General features: G+C 48.2%; 1 protein-coding gene across 4 annotated transcripts in view; it reads left to right on the top strand.

The window, feature by feature from the left end:
• Positions 1-13,949, top strand: part of Batf2 (basic leucine zipper ATF-like transcription factor 2) — a 29,402-nt gene extending 15,453 nt beyond the window's left edge. For 2 of the 4 annotated variants that reach the window (XM_052762957.1, XM_052762956.1), the window contains exons 3-4: positions 6,802-6,906; positions 13,073-13,949. In XM_052762957.1, coding sequence (XP_052618917.1) covers positions 6,802-6,906; positions 13,073-13,762 — 795 coding nt within the window. In that variant the 3' untranslated portion in view covers positions 13,763-13,949. Of the gene's footprint in view, positions 1-2,314; positions 4,476-6,801; positions 6,907-13,072 lie in introns of those variants that run through there. The other 2 variants (XM_052762955.1, XM_052762954.1) reach the window with 2 other exon arrangements.
• Positions 13,950-17,980: the final 4,031 nt, after the last annotated feature.

Raw genomic sequence — 17,980 nt, 5'->3', positions numbered from 1 at the left:
AAAATTACGTTAAAAAAGAGGGCCAAATATTCTTGTTCACTATGTAGCTGAAAATAACCTTGAACTCCTGATCCATCTGCCTCTACCTCCCTAGTCCTAGCTGTAAACCACTAGGTTATTTATAGCTAGGTTGAAAGATGTCACTAAGTTTTGGGCATGGTGGTACACACCTTTAGCATCAGCATTTGATAGGCAGAGGTAGACAGATCTCTGCAAGTTTGAGCCAGCCTAGTCTACATAGTAAGTTCCAGGCTGCAGAGTGAGACCCTGTCTCAAAACTTAAAGAATGACCAAAAAGACAGAAGTGCTGTGAAATATTCCTTTACACTGTGTGAAGATGTGTCACTGTGACTGGTTTAATAAAAAGCTGAACAGCCAATAGCTAACAAAGAGGTATAGCAGGGACTTCTGGACAGAGAGCGCTCTGGGAAGAGGAAAGGGGGAGTCACCAGCTGGACACAGAGGGAGCAGGACATGAAGGAGGAGAGGTAAATGCCACGAGCCACATGGCAGCATGTAGATTAATATAAATGGGTTAATTTAAAGTTATAAGAGCTAGTTAGAAACAGCCCTAAGCTACAGGCCGAGCTTTCATAATTAATAATAAGTCTCTATGTCATTTTTTTGTGAGCTAGTAGCCCAAAGAAAAGTCTGGCTACACAGAAAGCAGGAGGATCACCCACAAATTCTAAGCAATGAGTTTCAGGCAGCTAGAACAACACAGAAACACACACACACACACACACACACACACACAGAGAGAGAGAGAGAGAGAGAGAGAGAGAGAGAGAGAGAGAGAGAGAGAGAGAGAGAGAGAGAGAGAGAGAGAGAGAGAGAGAGAGAGAGAGAGAGAGAGAGAGAGAGAGAGAGAATATGAAAATGATTTTCTGCTGGGCAGTGGTGGTGCACGCCTTTAATCCCAGCACTCAAGAGGCAGATCACTGTGAGTTTAAGGCCAGCTTGGTCTACAGAGTGAGTTCCAGCACAGTCAGGGCTATACAGAGAAACTGTCTGAAAACACACACACACACACACACACACACACACACACACACACACACACACGTAAAAGATTGTTGGTTATAAAAAAGCAAAACCCAAAAATATTCCCCAAAAGTTTGACTTACGGTCTGCTTCGTAACATGCTAGGCCTTTTACATTTTCTGCTTCATCAAACCCTTATTTTACAGAGGAGACACAGAAGTCAGTCCAGTGACTGATCCAGGACAGATTTCAGACCTGGCACAGAACCTGCTTGTTCTCTAATGTACATCCCAAACTGCTGTTGCCTTCCCTGACCTCCTCCGCAGGAGTGTCCCACACACTTTTCAGTTACAGAGTGTGAGCAGCTGTGGCTTAGCTTTCAGCAAGCCCTTCATTCTACATGAGAAGGCAGCCCACCTCAGTCCCATTTTCTTCTGTTCACTTCAAGGGCTGAGGAGGCCAGGCCTAAAACAAAGCATGCACGAAATGGGAAGATTTAAACCAAGAGATCCTCGTCCCTGCACAGCTGGAGGTCTGAGCATCTGTTCCAACCCGAGGAGGTGTGGGAGGGCATTAGGAGCAAGCATCAACACATCCTGGACTCTAGCAAATGATCCCTTCCCTGTGCCTCAGTTTCCACACAAGCATATTGAGGAGCTTGGCTAGTAGAGTCCTCCAGGTTTCTAGTGTAGGTCTTATGGGAGTGAGTCTTCCCGAAGTTTCTTTTCTGAGGAAAATTTTGGAGATCCTGGACGTACAGAGTCCAGCCAACTGGGCTTTGGTTCATTCAGGTGCCAACAGAGCGTTTGTTAGGTGGAGGCACAGGGACCACATCAGAGAGCCAGACAGCCGCTCGCTTTGGACCTCAGGTATCGGACCTGAGACCCTCCAGCTTCCACCTCCCAGGACTGCCAGATTAATAGGCCCCCAAGAGCTCAGTGGAGAGGATTAAGGGCTTGGAAGAGGGAGAGATTCTGTTCTCCTTCCATCTCTGCCTCCCTGGGGTAGGTGACCTTAACTCTCTGGGTATTCTGTTCCTCCCCTTGGGGAATGTTCTGAATGTCTTTGTTCTTGCCAAACTCATATTTTAAATACCAGTCCTTCAGTTAGGTATGGTGTCACACATCTGTAGTCCCGCCACCAGGAGGCTGAGGCCGGATTGCTACAGCGAAATCCCAGAAGGCCTGCCTGGACTATATAAGACCCTGTCTCAAAAAAAAAAAAAAAAAAAAAAAAAAAAAAAAAAAGAAGAGGAAGGAGGAGGAGGAGGAGGAGGAGGAGGAGGAGGAGGAGGAGGAGGAGGCGGCAGCAGCTGCAGCAGCAGCCACCAGGTATGGGGCTCAGTAGGCACTAGGCAGAGGCAGTAGGTGTGAAGCCAACTTGGTCTACAGCCAGGGCTACCTAGTGAGAACCTGTCCTACCATACCTACTGTAGAACTTGGTGCCACACACACTTGTAAAGCCAGTGTTCTGGAGGCTAAGACAGAAGCTTCTCTGTGAGTTTAAGTTTAGCCTGGGCTACAAAATGAGACCCTGGCAACTCTCTGCAGGAGCTGAATCTGCTGCATCTTTGGGCTTTTCTGCCTCCAAAGCTATGGGAAATAAACGTTTAAGCCACCCAGGCTACAGTATTGTGTTGGTGTGAGGTGATGAGGGCACTTTCCAAGTGAGGGGTCATCAGGGGCCTGGGAGTCCATCCACCTCTCAGGGAAGCCTTGCAGGACCATTTAGGGTTAAATATTACCTTGTACCCCTCCTTGCCTGCCACTCCCTCTCCCTTTTCCTGGAGATCAAGCCATAAACACCTCCCTTTCCTCTTCCTCTGGGAGGCTTTCCCGGGAAGGGGGCGGGAGGAGGGGACACACACACTCCTGTAGACTGTCTACCCTCTACTGGAAGCCACTGGTCGCCACTGGCCTAGGAGGTCAAGGGAGTCTAGATCTAGTTAGATCTACAGGCTGAAGTAGGGACACTAGGCCCTAGCCTCCCCCATAGGTGTTTTTTTTTGGAGTGTCATCATGCCCAAGCCTCCTCCTCACTGTTCCCCAATGGAGTTCACAGACTGGCTTAATGAGCCCCTCAGGTGCGTGTCTCAAGCCAGCTGTCCTCGTCTTCTGATGTCTGGGAAACAAAAATAGTTCCAAGAAATGAGCAGCCTCATTGTATGGGGTTACCCCATTTCAGCCTCTGCCCCCAGGACTCTCAGAAGCAAGGTGACAGGGTCCGGCTGTCATATCTAATCTCACCTACTCAGACAGTTTTAATTATGAGCGTACATCAATGATCCTAGAATCCAGAATCATTACAAGTTTCAGAAGAGGGAATGCATCTAGCCTGGCAGTACTTTATGATAGGGGAAGGGCTTTCTTCTCGTCTTGTTCTTTCCCTCAAACAGCTCTGTAAACTAGGACTGATTTTATCATCCCCAGAAAAGGGATGTGCACACTGAAGCTTCCTGCTGTAAACTTGGTGGGCAGAGCACCAGGGCTCAGTCAAGATTTCCAACTATAAAGCCCAGGCTGGCTTCAGGACCAGTTCTAGAGATGGCAAAGGATTGTTGTGCTCCATAGCTCTGGTCATTACAGACATCACTAATGTAGCTATAAATGGACTTGAACTTTCGATCCTCTTGCCTCCATTTCCCAAATGCTAGGATTCTTTAGTACTGGCTACCCTGTAACTTGATAGCCTGTAACTCATAGACACCCTCCTGGCTCTGGAATTTAAAGGAGTGCACCACTATGCCAGCCCTGACTGTTTATTTTTGCAATCATGCCTGCCACATTGGTCTCAGAGATTTCAGAGTGGTTGCATTGTCTCAGTTCCTTTGTCAAGCCTGGGAACTCTTACTATGTAGCCCAGGTTGGCCTCAAACTCATGGGTGATCCTCCTGCCTCTGCTTCTGGAGTGCAAGCACAGCACTGACCACACCCAGCCCCAAGTCTGGGAATTTGTTCCATCCTACCACGTCCTTTACAGATGAAAAAACTGAAGTTCAGAGAAGATGAGTCACCTTCTCAAAGCTGCACAGCTCCAGTGTGGACTGTGAACCTGGGGCTCCCCAAGAGATTACAGGGGCTCCTTCATGCACCCCCATGCACCCCACCCGCAACCCCGCTTTTCTTCTAAATTCTGTCCCTGGCAGCCTGCCAGCCCTCCCCAGGGTACTGCCTTGTTCCTCCTGTCTACCGTCCACCATCCTTCTTCCAGAGAAAGGGCCAACCGGAAGGCAGTTCACGTTAGGAAGTTCCAGCCACGTGAGCAAGCAAGAGCCAAGGATTCTGGGCAGCCGGTGGCTTTAGGAGAAACTGAAACTGGGTGTGCTGGGGGCGGAGTGGTCACTGGGGATTTAAAGAGCCACCACTTCCTTGGGCCTCCAGAGGGCACTGGGAGGGCAAGGCTGCTGAGGGACACCCAGGACCGGATTGAACCTCTGCTCCCCTGCCTAAGCCATGCAACTCTGTGGGAGCGGTGCGCTGCTGACTGGGCCAGTGAGTACAGGGGACTAGGAAAGAAACACATGGAGAGAAAGCGGCCACGGGTCCCTGGGCTCAGACGAGGAAGGATGCAGTGAGGAGCTCCCAGTGAGGAGCTCCGGTCCCAGCTCCACACCATGGTCTGTGTGACCTGGGACTGGGCTCCACACTCCCACCTCTGGGTTCAGTTCCTCCTGGGGATTGGAATGAAGCCTTCCCAGCTCTCACACTGCAGACCAGCCTCCAGCTTTCGACTTGGACTCTGCAGACCTGCTTCCTCTTGTTCCATTTGCTCTCACCTTGCTGCTGCATTTTCCAGACCCTTCCCTTCTCTCCTCAGTCCCTCAAATCGAAGCTTCCTTCTTTCCTTCACCGACTCTCTCTCTCCTAGTCTTCTGGTCCTCTGGGCTCTGAAGTTTGCCCTGAGGAGAATACAGCCATTGGCAGCCACAAAGCAAGGAATGTGCAGCGTCCTCGGCCAGGGTGGCTGGGGTCCTTCCTGCCTGGGGTGGAGTGACAGAGGCACAGGTTCCATTTAAGTCCCGTGGTCCCCAGGGTTGGAAGGCTCAGAGCTCTCGGCCACAGTCCCCGCCTCTGTCAGGCAGACTCTCCATTCATTCAGTCTAGGCATTCATTCATTCTCGGCAGCCATCCCATTTCAGTGTGAGCATGGAGCTTTGCCACCTTTTCTAAGCTAGACAAATACTCCCCACCAAGCTGCATTCCTACCTTCTTTATTGTTTGTTTGAGAAAAGATCTCACGTATCTCATCCTAGCCTCCAACTCACTATGTCGCCAAGCCTGGCCTGGACCTAACCCTTCTGTTGGGATTGTATGCAGGCACCACCACGTCGGGCCATTTTGCCTGTTTTGTTTTGCCCTTTGTTTTGTTTGTTTGTTTTTGTTTTTCTTCGAGACAGGGTTTCTCTGTGTAACAGCCCTCCCTGGTTATCCTGGAACTCACTCTGTAGTCCAGGCTGGCCTTGAACTCACAGAGCTCCGCCTGCCTCTGCCTCCCCAATGCTGGGATCAAAGGTGTGCACCACCACTGCCCAGCTTGTTTTTGTTTTTTCAAGACAGGGTTTCTCTGTGTAGCTTTGTGCCTTTCCTGGAACTCACTTGGTAGCCCAGGCTGGCCTTGAACTCACAGAGATCCACCTGTCTCTGCCTCCCGAGTGCTGGGATTAAAGGCGTGTGCCACTACCGCCTGGCTGTTTTTGTTTTTTTTCTTCCCACTTCTGTGCCCTCCTAGATTAGTGCCTGGTACACAGTAGGTGCTTAATAAATGTTTGCTGAAAGGGTGGGGAGATGGCTTAGTTGGTGAAGCTCTTGCCTTGGGAGTCTGAAGACCTGGGTTTGGTCCCTAGCAGCCGTTTAAAAAGTCTGGGGAGCAGGGAGACGCAGGTCTCTGCGAGATGACCAGGCAGTGGTGAGTCCCAGGTCAGTGAGAGACTGCCTCAAAAAATAAGACGGGGGCTGGAGAGATGGCTCATTGCTTAGGGAGCACTTACTGCTCTTAGAGAGGACCTGAGCTTGGTTCCCAGAATCTGCTTGGGGCAGCTCACAACCAAACCACCTGTGACTCCAGCTCCAGGGGATTTAACACCTTCTTCTGGCCTCCAAGGGTACCTACACTCACATACACACACATGTCACCACATACATATGCACATGACTTTAAAAATGAAAATAAGGTGGAGGGCTTCTGAGCATGAATGATATCTAAAGTTGACTTTCTGGCTTCTATACACATGTGTGTCTATACACACACACACACACACACACACACACACACACACACATTAAAAAATAAATGTTCTTTTTTTGTGGTAAATAAATGTACTTTGAGTAAGTGAATACTAGTACTTTGGGACTGAGGTGGGCATGAGCACATGGAACATATCAGGCCCTGACGCTGTCTTTGTGGAGCTCTTGGCTAGGAAGATCAACCCTTGGATTATAGAAATGGCAGCTCACTGGTGTGTCTACTCCCAACTTCTCTCCTCTACTCTCTGTGGACATTTGGGGTAGTACCATGTGCCTCTGTTGTACTCAGAAGAGTCAATGCTGGCTTTTGAGAATCTGTGTTTGAGGTTGCTATATTCTGGGTTCAAATCCCAGCCTTCTAACTTATGTAAGCTGTGAGCTGGATACTGGATAAGGTTGGGTTTACAGTAAGGACTGCAGTGTCTTGGGGGGGCGGGGACTGTAGGCACCATGGGAGGAAACATTTTGGGAGAACAGGGGTTCTCAAGGACTAGACTTGAGAAAGACAGCTGATCAGGGTAGAGGGGGCATGCCACTGCCAGGAACCCAGAACTCTCTGCCTCATGCCCCATAGGACCCTGAGGAGTGTCAGAAGCAGCTGAAGAAGAAGCAGAAGAACCGGCTGGCTGCCCAGCGCAGCCGGCAGAAGCACACTGACAAGGCGGATGCTCTGCACCAGGTAGGGATGCCCTCTGTTGGTCCCTACAGAGAAAAGAGCTCTCTTCTTTCTAAAAGTTTACCTTATTGTTGTTATTGTTTCTGTTTTGTTTGAGTTTGTTTTTTGAGACAGGGTTTCTCTGCATAGCTCTGGCTGTCCTGGAACTCACTCTGTAGACCAGGCTGGCCTCAAACTCAGAGATCCGCCTGCCTCTGCCTCCCGAGTGTTGGGATTGAAGGGGTGTGCCACCACTACCCCGCTAAAAGTTTGTTTTATTTTGTATGTATGGGTATGAATATTTTGCCTGCATATATGTCTGTGCACAACATGTGTGTCATGTTCTGGAGGACAGAAGAGGACAGCAGATCCCCTGGCACTAGAGTTACAGATGGTTGTGAGCCTCCATGTAGGTGCTGAGAATGGAGCCTGTCCCTCTGGAAGAGCAGCTAGTGCTCTTACCCAATGCGCCATATCTCTAGACCCAGAAGAGTTTCTTCTGTAAAGTCCAGAGCATGATCCAGCATCTGCCCAGCATCTAGTGAGAACCTCTTGGGGAGTCACGGGAAAGTGAAGACATGACATGGTGAGGAAGGAGTATGCCAGAAACATAACCCACTAACCCATGAGTGGATCAGTCCATTCCCTCACCATGGCCATCATTCCATACTTTATCCACACTGTTGCCTTGAATCCAATAACGTGTGAATAGTTTATTAAATCTACTTTTAGATAAAAACTACTACTCTTAAATATTTTACACTGCTATGGATTTTTGTATATTGATACAAATATGAAGTTATTTTTGTTATACTGAATATATGTTTCTACTCTTTTTTAATTATTTATTTTTGTTTTATGTGCATTCTTGTTTTGCCTGCATGTGTGTGTGTGTGTGTGAGGGTGTCAGATCCCCTGGAACTGGAGTTACACACAGTTGTGAGATGCCATGTGGGTGCTGGGAATTGAACCCAAATCCTTTGGAAGACCAGCCAGTGCTCCTAACTGCTGAGCTATCTCTCCAGCCCTGTTTCTACTCTTGTTTAAGATATTTTTATATATTGATACAAGTTTAAGGTTATTTTTGTTAGAACCTACTGTACCTATGTTTCTACTCTTGTTTAAGGTATTGCACCTATACAGCATATTTAACAATGTAATATAAATTTACAGTCCTTGAAAGTTATTATTACAAACTATTTAGGATAATAAGGAAATGCAGGTTAGTAGTTAGTCACTTATTGCCATCAAACTGGTAGTCATGTTAGATATGTTTTCAAGGTCAAACAGAGATATCTTTTAGGTGGTCTTCAAACACTTCAGAGAGCTACAGAATATGGCATTTAAAATGTTTTAATAACATAGTTTTTTTTTTTAAAGATTTATTTATTTATTATGTATACAGTGTTCTGTCTGCATGTATGTCTGGACACCAGAAGAGGGCACCAGATCTCATTTCAAATGGTTGTGAGCCGTCATGTGGTTGCTGGGACTTGAACTCTGGACCTCTGGAAGAGCAGTCAGTGCTCTTAACCTCTGAACCATCTCTCCAGCCCCATAAGGTTTTTTTTTTTTTTTTTTTTTGACAATGAGACATATCTGGCAGCATCAATCTACTTCAGAGAAGATGATGGGCATCGAAGAAACTCCATATGGAGTTTACTTTCTTTGTGGTAGAAATTAGCCACTGGGCAGGAAACTGTCCTTGCCTTGAGTGCTGACAGTATGCTGTCCAAATGGACATGTAGGACACAAAAGAAAGGGACTGCCAAACTTTGCCAAGATAAGGAGGACAGTCCTTCAAAATTCCTGCTCCCCAGAAAAGTCTGTCAGATATTCAGTACCTGCAGGCTAAAGATGAATGTCCCAATGTTATAGAGGAATCTTGGGTGACTGTCCAGGCAGTTAACTGTTTCTGTCATTTCTTAGTTTTGGAAGTTGTTTGATCTGCACTTCCGGTTTACTCAGGTAACATTATATCCTTCTCAGGTTTCTGATGGAGTTGAAGACTAGATAGTTATAGTTATAGTTTTCCTTGTTACCAGACTCAGAAAAGAAACTCACAAAAGAGATGTAAAGTGTATAAGGTTGAGAGACATAAAAAGATAGTTTTGGGTTGGTCATACACGTTAGGATGGAAAGCGAATTTGGTACAACACTTTGAACAAAATAGGATAGATAATGGAGTGTCTTCTCTGAATGTGTCAAATGCAAATGGACTGGACATTTTTAATGTAATTCTTACATATATATTTGTATATAGTTATTATATGTATTGTATATGATTTTAGCATGTTAGTTAAAATCTTCCTTTTGAGCCAGGCAGTGGTGGCGCACACCTTTAATCCCAGCACTCGGGAGGCAGAGCCAGGTGGATCTCTGTGAGTTCAAGGCCAGCCAGATCTACAGAGCGAGATCCAGGACAGGCACCAAAACTACACAGAGAAATCCTGTCTCGAAAAAACAACAACAAAAAAGTCTTTCTTTCTTCTTTTTCTTTTCTTTTTTAGACAAAAAGGGGGAAATGTGTGATATTTTGAGCATGTTCTGACAAATAAAGCTTTCTTGGAGTCAGATGGTGGAATTAGCCACTAGGTGACCAAAATTAACCACAGAAGTTTTGGAAGACTGAGGACAGATAGGAGAGGAAGTAGTAAGGTGGGGCAGAAAGGGATCTGGCTCTCTGTTTGGAGGAAGGAATTGAGCAGGTAGGATGGACTGGTGGCTTCTCTGCTTCTCTGATCTTTCAGGCTCTTACCCCAATACTTGAATTTTTATTGATAAAAATAATTAGAGGGGGTTGGGGATTTAGCTCAGTGGTAGAGCGCTTGCCTAGCAAGCACAAGGCCTGGGTTCAGTCCTTAGCTCCGGAAAAAAAAAATAATAATAATTAGAGTAACACTTCAGTCATCCTTCACAATAGCCTTCTCTTGCATCCTCCACGTTGCTTCTCTCCTGAGACTCCAGATGCCACGAAGGCAGGGAACTGTCCCATTCCGTTCTGCTTGCAACCACCTACAACAAGGCCTGGCAGGAAGAAGAAGCTCCACAGTTTACTGTAGAGCAAATGGCAGCATCAGGACAGAGCGCTCTGGAAGACAGTGTGGGAGGACACATTCAGTCCCTTGGGCCACCATACCCAGCACCACAGATTGGCTTAAACCACACACAGTTCTGCATTTGTCTGGTGATTTTGATGCTGGGAAGCACAACTCCAGATCAAAGTCATGGTGCTGGACAAACGGTCTCTATAACTGAGCTATGCCTTCACCCCCGAATTTATTTATTTATTTGTTTATTTATTAGATTTGAACTGATTGTTAATGTGAGTATGGGGGGGCTCGTGCATCTGTACCACAGCATGCATGTGGAGGCCGGAGGACAACTATGTGAAGTCAGTTTTCTCCTCCCATGTTTGAACCAGTCCCAGGGATCACACTTAGGTCATTAGGCTTGTGTGGCAGAGTGCCTGTACCTGCTGAACCACCTCACTAGGCTGGCTTACTTCTTATTTCATTTCATTTATTTATTTATTTATTTAGAGCAGGGTTTCTCTGTGTAGCCCTGGCTGTCCTGGAATTCACTGTGTAGACCAGGCTGGTCTGGAACTCAGATCTGCCTGCCCCTGCCTCCCAAGTGCTGGTATTACAGACATGCACCACCAGGCTTGTCTTATTTTTTGTTTTTTATTATGTATATGTGTGTGTCTATGTGCTTATAGGTGCAGTGCCCACAGGAGCCAGGGGTGTCAGAGCCCCTGGAACTGGAGTTCCAGGTGGTTGTGAGCCACCTGACATGGGTGCTGGGAGTTGAACTTGGATCCTCTGGAAGACCAGTTCACTGTCTTAACCTCTGCCTCTCTGGTGCTAGGATTACAGGCATGCGCCACCATGCCCAGTTTATGTGGTGCTAGGGATTGATCTCAGGACTTCATTTATGCTAGGTGAGCACCTACCAACTGAGCTACGTCCCCAGTAGAAATATCCATTCTGGGGCCGTAGAGAGGGCTCAGCAGGTAAGAAGAGCAGGTGCTGCCAGGTCCGAGGACCTGAGTTCAATCTCTAAGACCCACACAGTGGAAGAAGAGGACTGACCCCCGGAAGTTGTCTTTGACCCCACACTTGCACTGTGGTGTGGATGTGCCCCCTACACAATAAATGCACACATAAATAAAATACACTTCAAATTTCTGTAAAGGAAAAAAGAAAGGTCCTTTCCATCTGTAGAAACCGTTGTGCAAGTGGTGCTGCTCGTGGCTCTGAGGCTTTCCGAGCCACGCCCGTGGCCTCCACCACACTGCATGCAGAATGCCCGTGGCCTCCACCACGCTGCATGCAGAATGCCCGTGGCCTCCACCACGCTGCATGCAGAATGCCCGTGGCCTCCACCACACTGCATGCAGGGCGCCCGTGGCCTCCACCACACTGCACGCAGGGCGCCCTTGACCGTTCTCCTTGTAAAGTGTCCCACAAAGGGGACAAAGAAGTTGTTTGAGTTATTCAGACGTAAGAGGTGTGGAAATAAAGTTCTCCATGTCTCCACCGTCACTGTCACCTAAACGCTGCTCAGAAGTGCGAGTGCGGAGCGGAAGGAGGCAGGACGTCTCAGTGGGTAGAAAGTCGGACCCCTGAGTTTGAGTGGCGAGAGGACAGCACTTCTTCCACTGGTTTTCCTCTGATCTCCACACACGGATCATGGCACATGCCACTCCCCCCAAAATGTTTAAAGAAATAGAAGCACAATCCTTGCATGGTGCACATGCTCAGATGGGGCTCTAATCCAAGAGGACTGAGAGTCTCACAAAGGGAGGAACGGTGCAGTGGGCATGGTGGCACGTGCCTGTAATTCTAAGGTTTGGGATCCAACAGTCTAGAGGATCAGGAGTTCAAGGCCAGCCTGGGCTATATGCTACTGTCTCAAAAACAAGACAATTGCATGTTGATGATTGCCCTGTGTGTTTTCAGAACCTATGGTTCAGCCAAACAGGGCTTAGAAAATGCCGACTCAGGGGTACCTGCCAACCTATGCAGCAGTACCCTGAATCCCTTAGTGTCTTGTTGGTGCCTTCTGAGGACCTGGAATCTGAGCCCTGGCCTTTAGCAGGCTCAGTGTATCCAGGGAAGAAGGACATTGAAATTGCCCTGTAAAGGCCATCTCAAGAGTATCAAAGAGTCCAGGCAGAGCAGACAGTAATGTGCGAAAGAAGCAAATTCCAGAGGGAAGGACAGGAATTAAGAGAAGCCTGACCGGGCGGCGGTGGCGCACACCTTTAATCTCAGCACTTGGGAGGCAGAAGCAGGTGGATCTCTGTGAGTTCAAGGCCAGCCTGGTCTACAAAGTGAGTTCCAGGACAACCAGGACTGTTACACAGAGAAACCCTGTCTTGACCCCCCCCCCCCCCCCCCCCGAGAGAGAGACAGAGACAGAGAGAAGCCTGGAGCCCCACAGCAGTGCATTCAGACCCTGGAGTCTTGGAAATCTTTAATGACTTCAGTCTACAGTTAATGGCACAGGAGGGCACGGTGGTACTTGCCTATAATCGCAGGATTTGGGAGGCTGAGGCAAGGGAGGGCTGCAGCCAGTTAAAGGCTAGCCTGGGCTATAGAGGAAGACCTCGTCTCCGAAAGCCTGGGGGGATGCCGTAGTAGGTAAGAGCATTTGCTGTGCGAGCATGAAGACTTGAGTTCAAATTTCTAACCATCTTAGATGCTGGGCGTGGCCACCTGTGCCTGGAACTGCAGCATTATCGGCAGAAACAGGCACATCCCAGGAGCCTGCTGACCAAAACGCCCCCAGCTTTAGTGGGGGGATCCAGACTTAAGGAAATAGAAGGCAGAGAACAATAGAAGATCCCCAATGTCTTCCTGTCACCTCATCTGCTTACAGTGCCCCCTCCCCAATCAATCAGAGATACAGTTCAAATCCATCAAACAAGACCCAGTCACTGAATGGGCCAATGAAGTGATGGGAGGTGGGGGACAGATCCTGGGTAAGAAGTGGTGCTCCCCCGAGGACCTATAGTGGGCAGAGAGCAAGGTCTCAGCTCCGGAGATTCGGGATAGGGGAACATGATGAGCCTGCCAGAGAGTAGCCAAGAGGTTCTATCTGGACATTCATATCCTATGACAGTGAGTACCCTGCACAGGGTCCTGATCCTGACCTCTCTCCCTGCCACTTCCTTCTCTCCCAGCAGCATGAGTCCTTGGAGAAACACAACCACGCCCTTCGGAAGGAGATCCAGGCCTTGCAGGCTGAGCTGGCACGGTGGGGCCGGACACTGCATCTGCATGAACGCCTGTGCCGAGTGGACGGTGGCTCCTGCCCCACTCTGCTGCCCTCTGGATGCCCAGTCCAGGCCGAGCAACTCCCGGGACAACCTGCCTCCCATGGATACTGTGGCTGCCAGGAAGAGCCGGGCCTGTTCCAGACTCCTGGTTCCTCTCCCCCAGCCCAGCAACTCTCTCCAAGTCCATGCTTCCATGAGTCCCCTGGCCTCCTCCCTTCCCCACTGCCCTCACTGTCCTTTGACCCTCTCATGATGAGGACCCCTCTAGCCCAGCTGTCCCCCAGCCCTGTACTGTCCACATCATCCCCTGGCTCCAGCCTGCTGGGGTCTTTCTCTAAGTCTGATGCCCTCATGCCCAGCCCCCCAGACCAGCTGGGCTCTCCTCAGCCCCTCAGGCTGGAGCATCCCACCAGCAGGAAGCTGGCATCTTCCTCCAGCCCACCAGCTGCTCTGGGACCAGAGTGTCCACAGAACATACAGCGCTTGCCTGCACTGTCTGGCTCCTCAGCAGATTGGCAGAAGCTGTCTGTGGACCCTAGCCCACACCCCCTCATGGCCTTCCCGCTGCTCTCTTCTGCAAAAGTCCACTTCTAGCCTGTATCTAGAGTTGGGCTGCCTTCCCTGAGTTCCTGAAGCAGCCTCAGCACCCAGGCAGCGCCTCCATTCTGCTTGAGTCACCAACTGCCTACTGCTGTGGACCAAGCAAAGCCATCCTCTCCCTCAGCAGAGGCTGCAGGAAAAGATGATGGGGAAGGGGCAAATGCAAGAACCTTGAACCTGGCTGCAATACTGCCTGTGTTTTTCTTGGTGGCTCTTCCAGCCCTGCACAGTACCAGGTCCTGTTACCCTCGGGCTCCTCTAAAGAGGCTCCTTCATGACTCTCAGGACTGGGACCATGACAGCTAAGAGAGTAGGTGGGAGCTCTGCAGGGTTATCAGCTCCGAAAGGGCAGTCATTCCCACTCAGCACTAGGGTTTCACACATGGAACTGAGTGAGAGGGTGTGTCAGAAGTGGACTCACTCCAGGATCAGAACACACATCTCAGCACTTGTGATGCTAAAAAAAAAAAAGTGTTTCCCAGGCCCCTTTGTTTTTCTGGGTTGTTGAAAACTGGTTACACTCTGTTGATTATATATATTATATAAACATATATGCTGTGGAATAATCTTTCTGTTCATATGTCACTATGATTGGTTTAATAAACAAACTGAGAATGATGGGATGAGGAAGGGTGGAGTCAGAGGGGCACCAGCCAGACGGAGAATGAATGAGCAGACACACAAAATGGGATAGAGGTAAAAAGCCATGAGCCTCAGGGCACCACATACATTAATAGAAATAGGTTAAGTTGTAAGAGCTAGTTAGTAACAAACCTGAACTATTGGCCAAGTGTTTATAATTTATATTAAGCCTCCGAGTCAATTATTTGGGAAGCAGCTACCGGATATTTGGGAATAGGCATGTGGGACAGAAAAACCACCTACACACACACACACACACACACACACACACACACACACACACACACACACACGTTGGAAGCAAAAACAAGACAGCAAAGTAGAGATGAGATGGATTTTCTCAGGCATATCAGTCATCAGGGTTCTCACTGGGTGGTGCAGACTTGCCCAGGAACTCACTATGTAGTCCAGGTTAGCCTTGAACTTGCATCAGTCTGTGAGCTTCAGCATCCCAAGTGCTAAGATGACAGACGTGGACCACTATGGCTGTTTCTTCCCTGCACTCTGAGTGCAGACCTTGAGCAGAAGGGCTAGCACATGCTTCTAGTCAAGGGCTCAGAAGGCTACCCTCCATCTTCTGCTCAAATGTGAAAGGGCTGCGCTTAGATTACTGCTCATTTGGCGACTACTGAAGAGCTTCGAAGAATAAAGAATATTTTGGAGGGCCAGCCAGATGGCAAAGGCACTTACTTGCCATTTAACGCTGGTGAGCTGAGTTCCACATAAAAGTAGGAGAGAACTGACTCCACAAAGTTGTCCTCAGGTCTCTACAGGTGTGCTGGGGTGCACCCTCATCCCCACACAGCATCCCTGCACACAGTAAGAAACTAGAGTGCTTTGTAGATTGAGAGGAGACGATGTTTGCAGCATCCTAAGCAGAAAAACTGGAGTCTAGCACTAGAACTGTCACTGTAGTTTGATCCTCTGTTTGTTTAAAAACATAAACAGAATCAGGCGGTGGGAGGACTCGGCTTCTGAGAGCAGCAGGCACTCTGTCTGTGCGACTCCAGATATGTAAACACAGCTAGCAGGCTAGACCAGCTCTCCAGGAGGCTCGGCACATCCTCATGTCTGCACGGCCGTGCTAGTGATCTGCTGCGATGTGACAAATGGCTCCAAGACTTAGTAGCTTAGGTACCAAACAGTTCTTTCTTTCTTTCTTTTCTTCCTTCCTTCCTTCCTTCCTTCCTTCCTTTCTTTCTTTCTTTCTTTCTTTCTTTCTTTCTTTCTTTCTTTCTTTCTTTCTTTCTTTCTTTCTTTCTTTCGACACAGTCTCATACTGTAGCTCACACAGGCCTTGAATTCAAGGTAATCTTTCTGTTTCTGCCTCCCAAGTACTGGTTGATTTTTTTTTCTGGTTTTGGTTTTTGGTTTTTCTTTCGTTTTTATTCTTTCTTTTTTTTTTTGTTTTGTTTTGTTTTGTTTTTTCAAGACGGTTTCTCTGTGTAGCTTTGCGCCTCACTCTGTAGTCCAGGCTGGCCTCGAACTCACAGAGATCTGCCTGCCTTTGCCTCCCGAGTGCTAGGATTAAAGGCGTGTGCCACCACTGCCCAGCATTTTTTGGTTTTTCAAGGCAGGGTTTCTCTATGTAGCCCTGACTGTTCTGGAGCTCACTCTGTAGACCAGGCTGGCCTGGAACTCACAGAGGTCCACCTGCCTCTGTTTCCTGAGTGCTGGGATCAAAGGTGTGTGCCGCCACTGCTCAGGTCCCATGCTTGACTTTTTGAAAGAAAAAAACATTTATAGGTCTGGGAATGTTGCCACATGCTTTTAATCCCAGCACTTGCAGGAGTCAGTTAGGTGGATCTCTGAATTTGAAGCCAGACTGGTCTACATGGAGAACTCCAGGCCAGCCAGGGATATATAGCAAGATTTTTTTTGTCTCAAAAATACAAGGGGCTGGAGGGATGGCTCAGCAGTTAAGAGCCCATACTGTTCTTTTTTTTTTTTTTGAGACAGGCTTTCTCTGTGTTTCTCTACTCACTCTGTAGCCCAGGCTGGCCTCAAACTCACAGAGATCCACCTGCCTCTGCCTCCCGAGTGCTGGGATTAAAGGCATGCACCACTGCTTGGCTAAGAGCCCATACTGTTCTTGCAATGGACCCAAGTTTGGTTCCCTGCACCCATGGCAGACAGCTCATAACCACCTGTTAGTTCCAGCTCTAGGGGGTCGGAAGCTTCTTCTGAACTCTTTGGTCACCTTCCCTTATATGTGCATACCCCACAGGCGTATACACATATAGACACATAACTAAAATAAACCTTTTAAAAATAATAAAAGGAGGGGGCTATGGCTTAATGACAGAGTGCTTGCCTAGCACACATAAAGCCTTGGTTCATCCCTAGCATTGCAAAAACAAGTAAATATTGGTCTGGGAAGATAGATTAGCTGGTAAGACATTTGCTCTGCAAGCATGAGTGCCTAAATTCAATCTGCAGACATCACCTTAAACAAACAAACAAACAAACAAACAAACTGGTGTGCTGCAGAACATGCTCCATATGCTGCTGGTGTTAGCCCCTCACCACCCGCCAGCTTCCAGGCAGCTCTGTGCTTTCACCTCCCCGCCAGTCACACGTGCTAATTTCTAATTTATAGAAATGGATTAATTTAAGCTATAAGAACAGTTAGCAAGAAGCCTACCACGGCCATACAGTTTGTAAGCAATATAAGTCTCTGTGTTGCCTTGGTTGGGTCTGAGCGGCTGTGGGACTGGCGGGTGAGAGAGATTTGTCCTGACTCTGGGCCAGGCAAGAAAACTCAAGCTACATGGGGCTGCCAGGCAGAGAGAATAAATAGGAGGAGCAAGAAAAGGAGAAGGAGAGGACATCAGGGGCTACACCCAGCTACAACCAGCAACGGAGTAAGAAATAAAGAAAGGTATATAGAATAGAAAAAGATAAAAGCCCAGGGGCAAAAGGTAGATGGGATAATTTAAGTTAAGAAAACCTGGCTATAAACAAGCCAAGCTAAGGCCGGGCATTCATAAGTAAGAATAAGACTCTGTGTGTGATTTATCTGGGAGCGGGGTGGTGGCCCCCAAAAGAGCAAAGAACAAAGAGTAAAAGAGTAAAGAGTAAAAAAACAACTACAAGGCCAGGCAGTGGCGGCGCACGCCTTTAATCCCAGCACTCGGGAGGCAGAGCCAGGAGGATCTCAGTGAGTTCTAGGCCAACCTGGTCTACAGAGCGAGATACAGGACAGGTACCAAAACTACACGGAGAAACCCTGACTCAAAAAAACAAAAACCAAACAAACAAAACAAAAAACAACTACAGCACTCAGGGGGCAGAAGCAGGCAGATTTCTGAGTTTGAGGACAGCCTGGTCTACATAGTGAGTTCCAGGAGAGCCTGGGCTACATAGTGAGACTCTGTCTCAAAAAAAGAGAAGAAAATGACCAGAGTTAAAAGGACAGAATGTCTAGGTAGGTGTCATTCATGGCCAAGCCCTGGGTCATGCAAAAACTTGGGGTAGGATATCCCAGGCAGAGGACAGGGAATGAGCAAAGGTTCTGGGTTGGGACAGGCTAATTGTGCTTGAAGACAAGAAAGAAAACTGATGTGACGA

The sequence above is a fragment of the Peromyscus californicus genome, unplaced genomic scaffold, assembly GCF_007827085.1.
Source record: "Peromyscus californicus insignis strain IS unplaced genomic scaffold, ASM782708v3 Scaffold_4__1_contigs__length_199733344, whole genome shotgun sequence".
Lineage (NCBI taxonomy): Eukaryota > Metazoa > Chordata > Mammalia > Rodentia > Cricetidae > Peromyscus > Peromyscus californicus.
The sequence above is the reverse complement of the archived record's forward strand: the minus strand, read 5'-3'. Positions and strand labels throughout refer to the sequence as shown.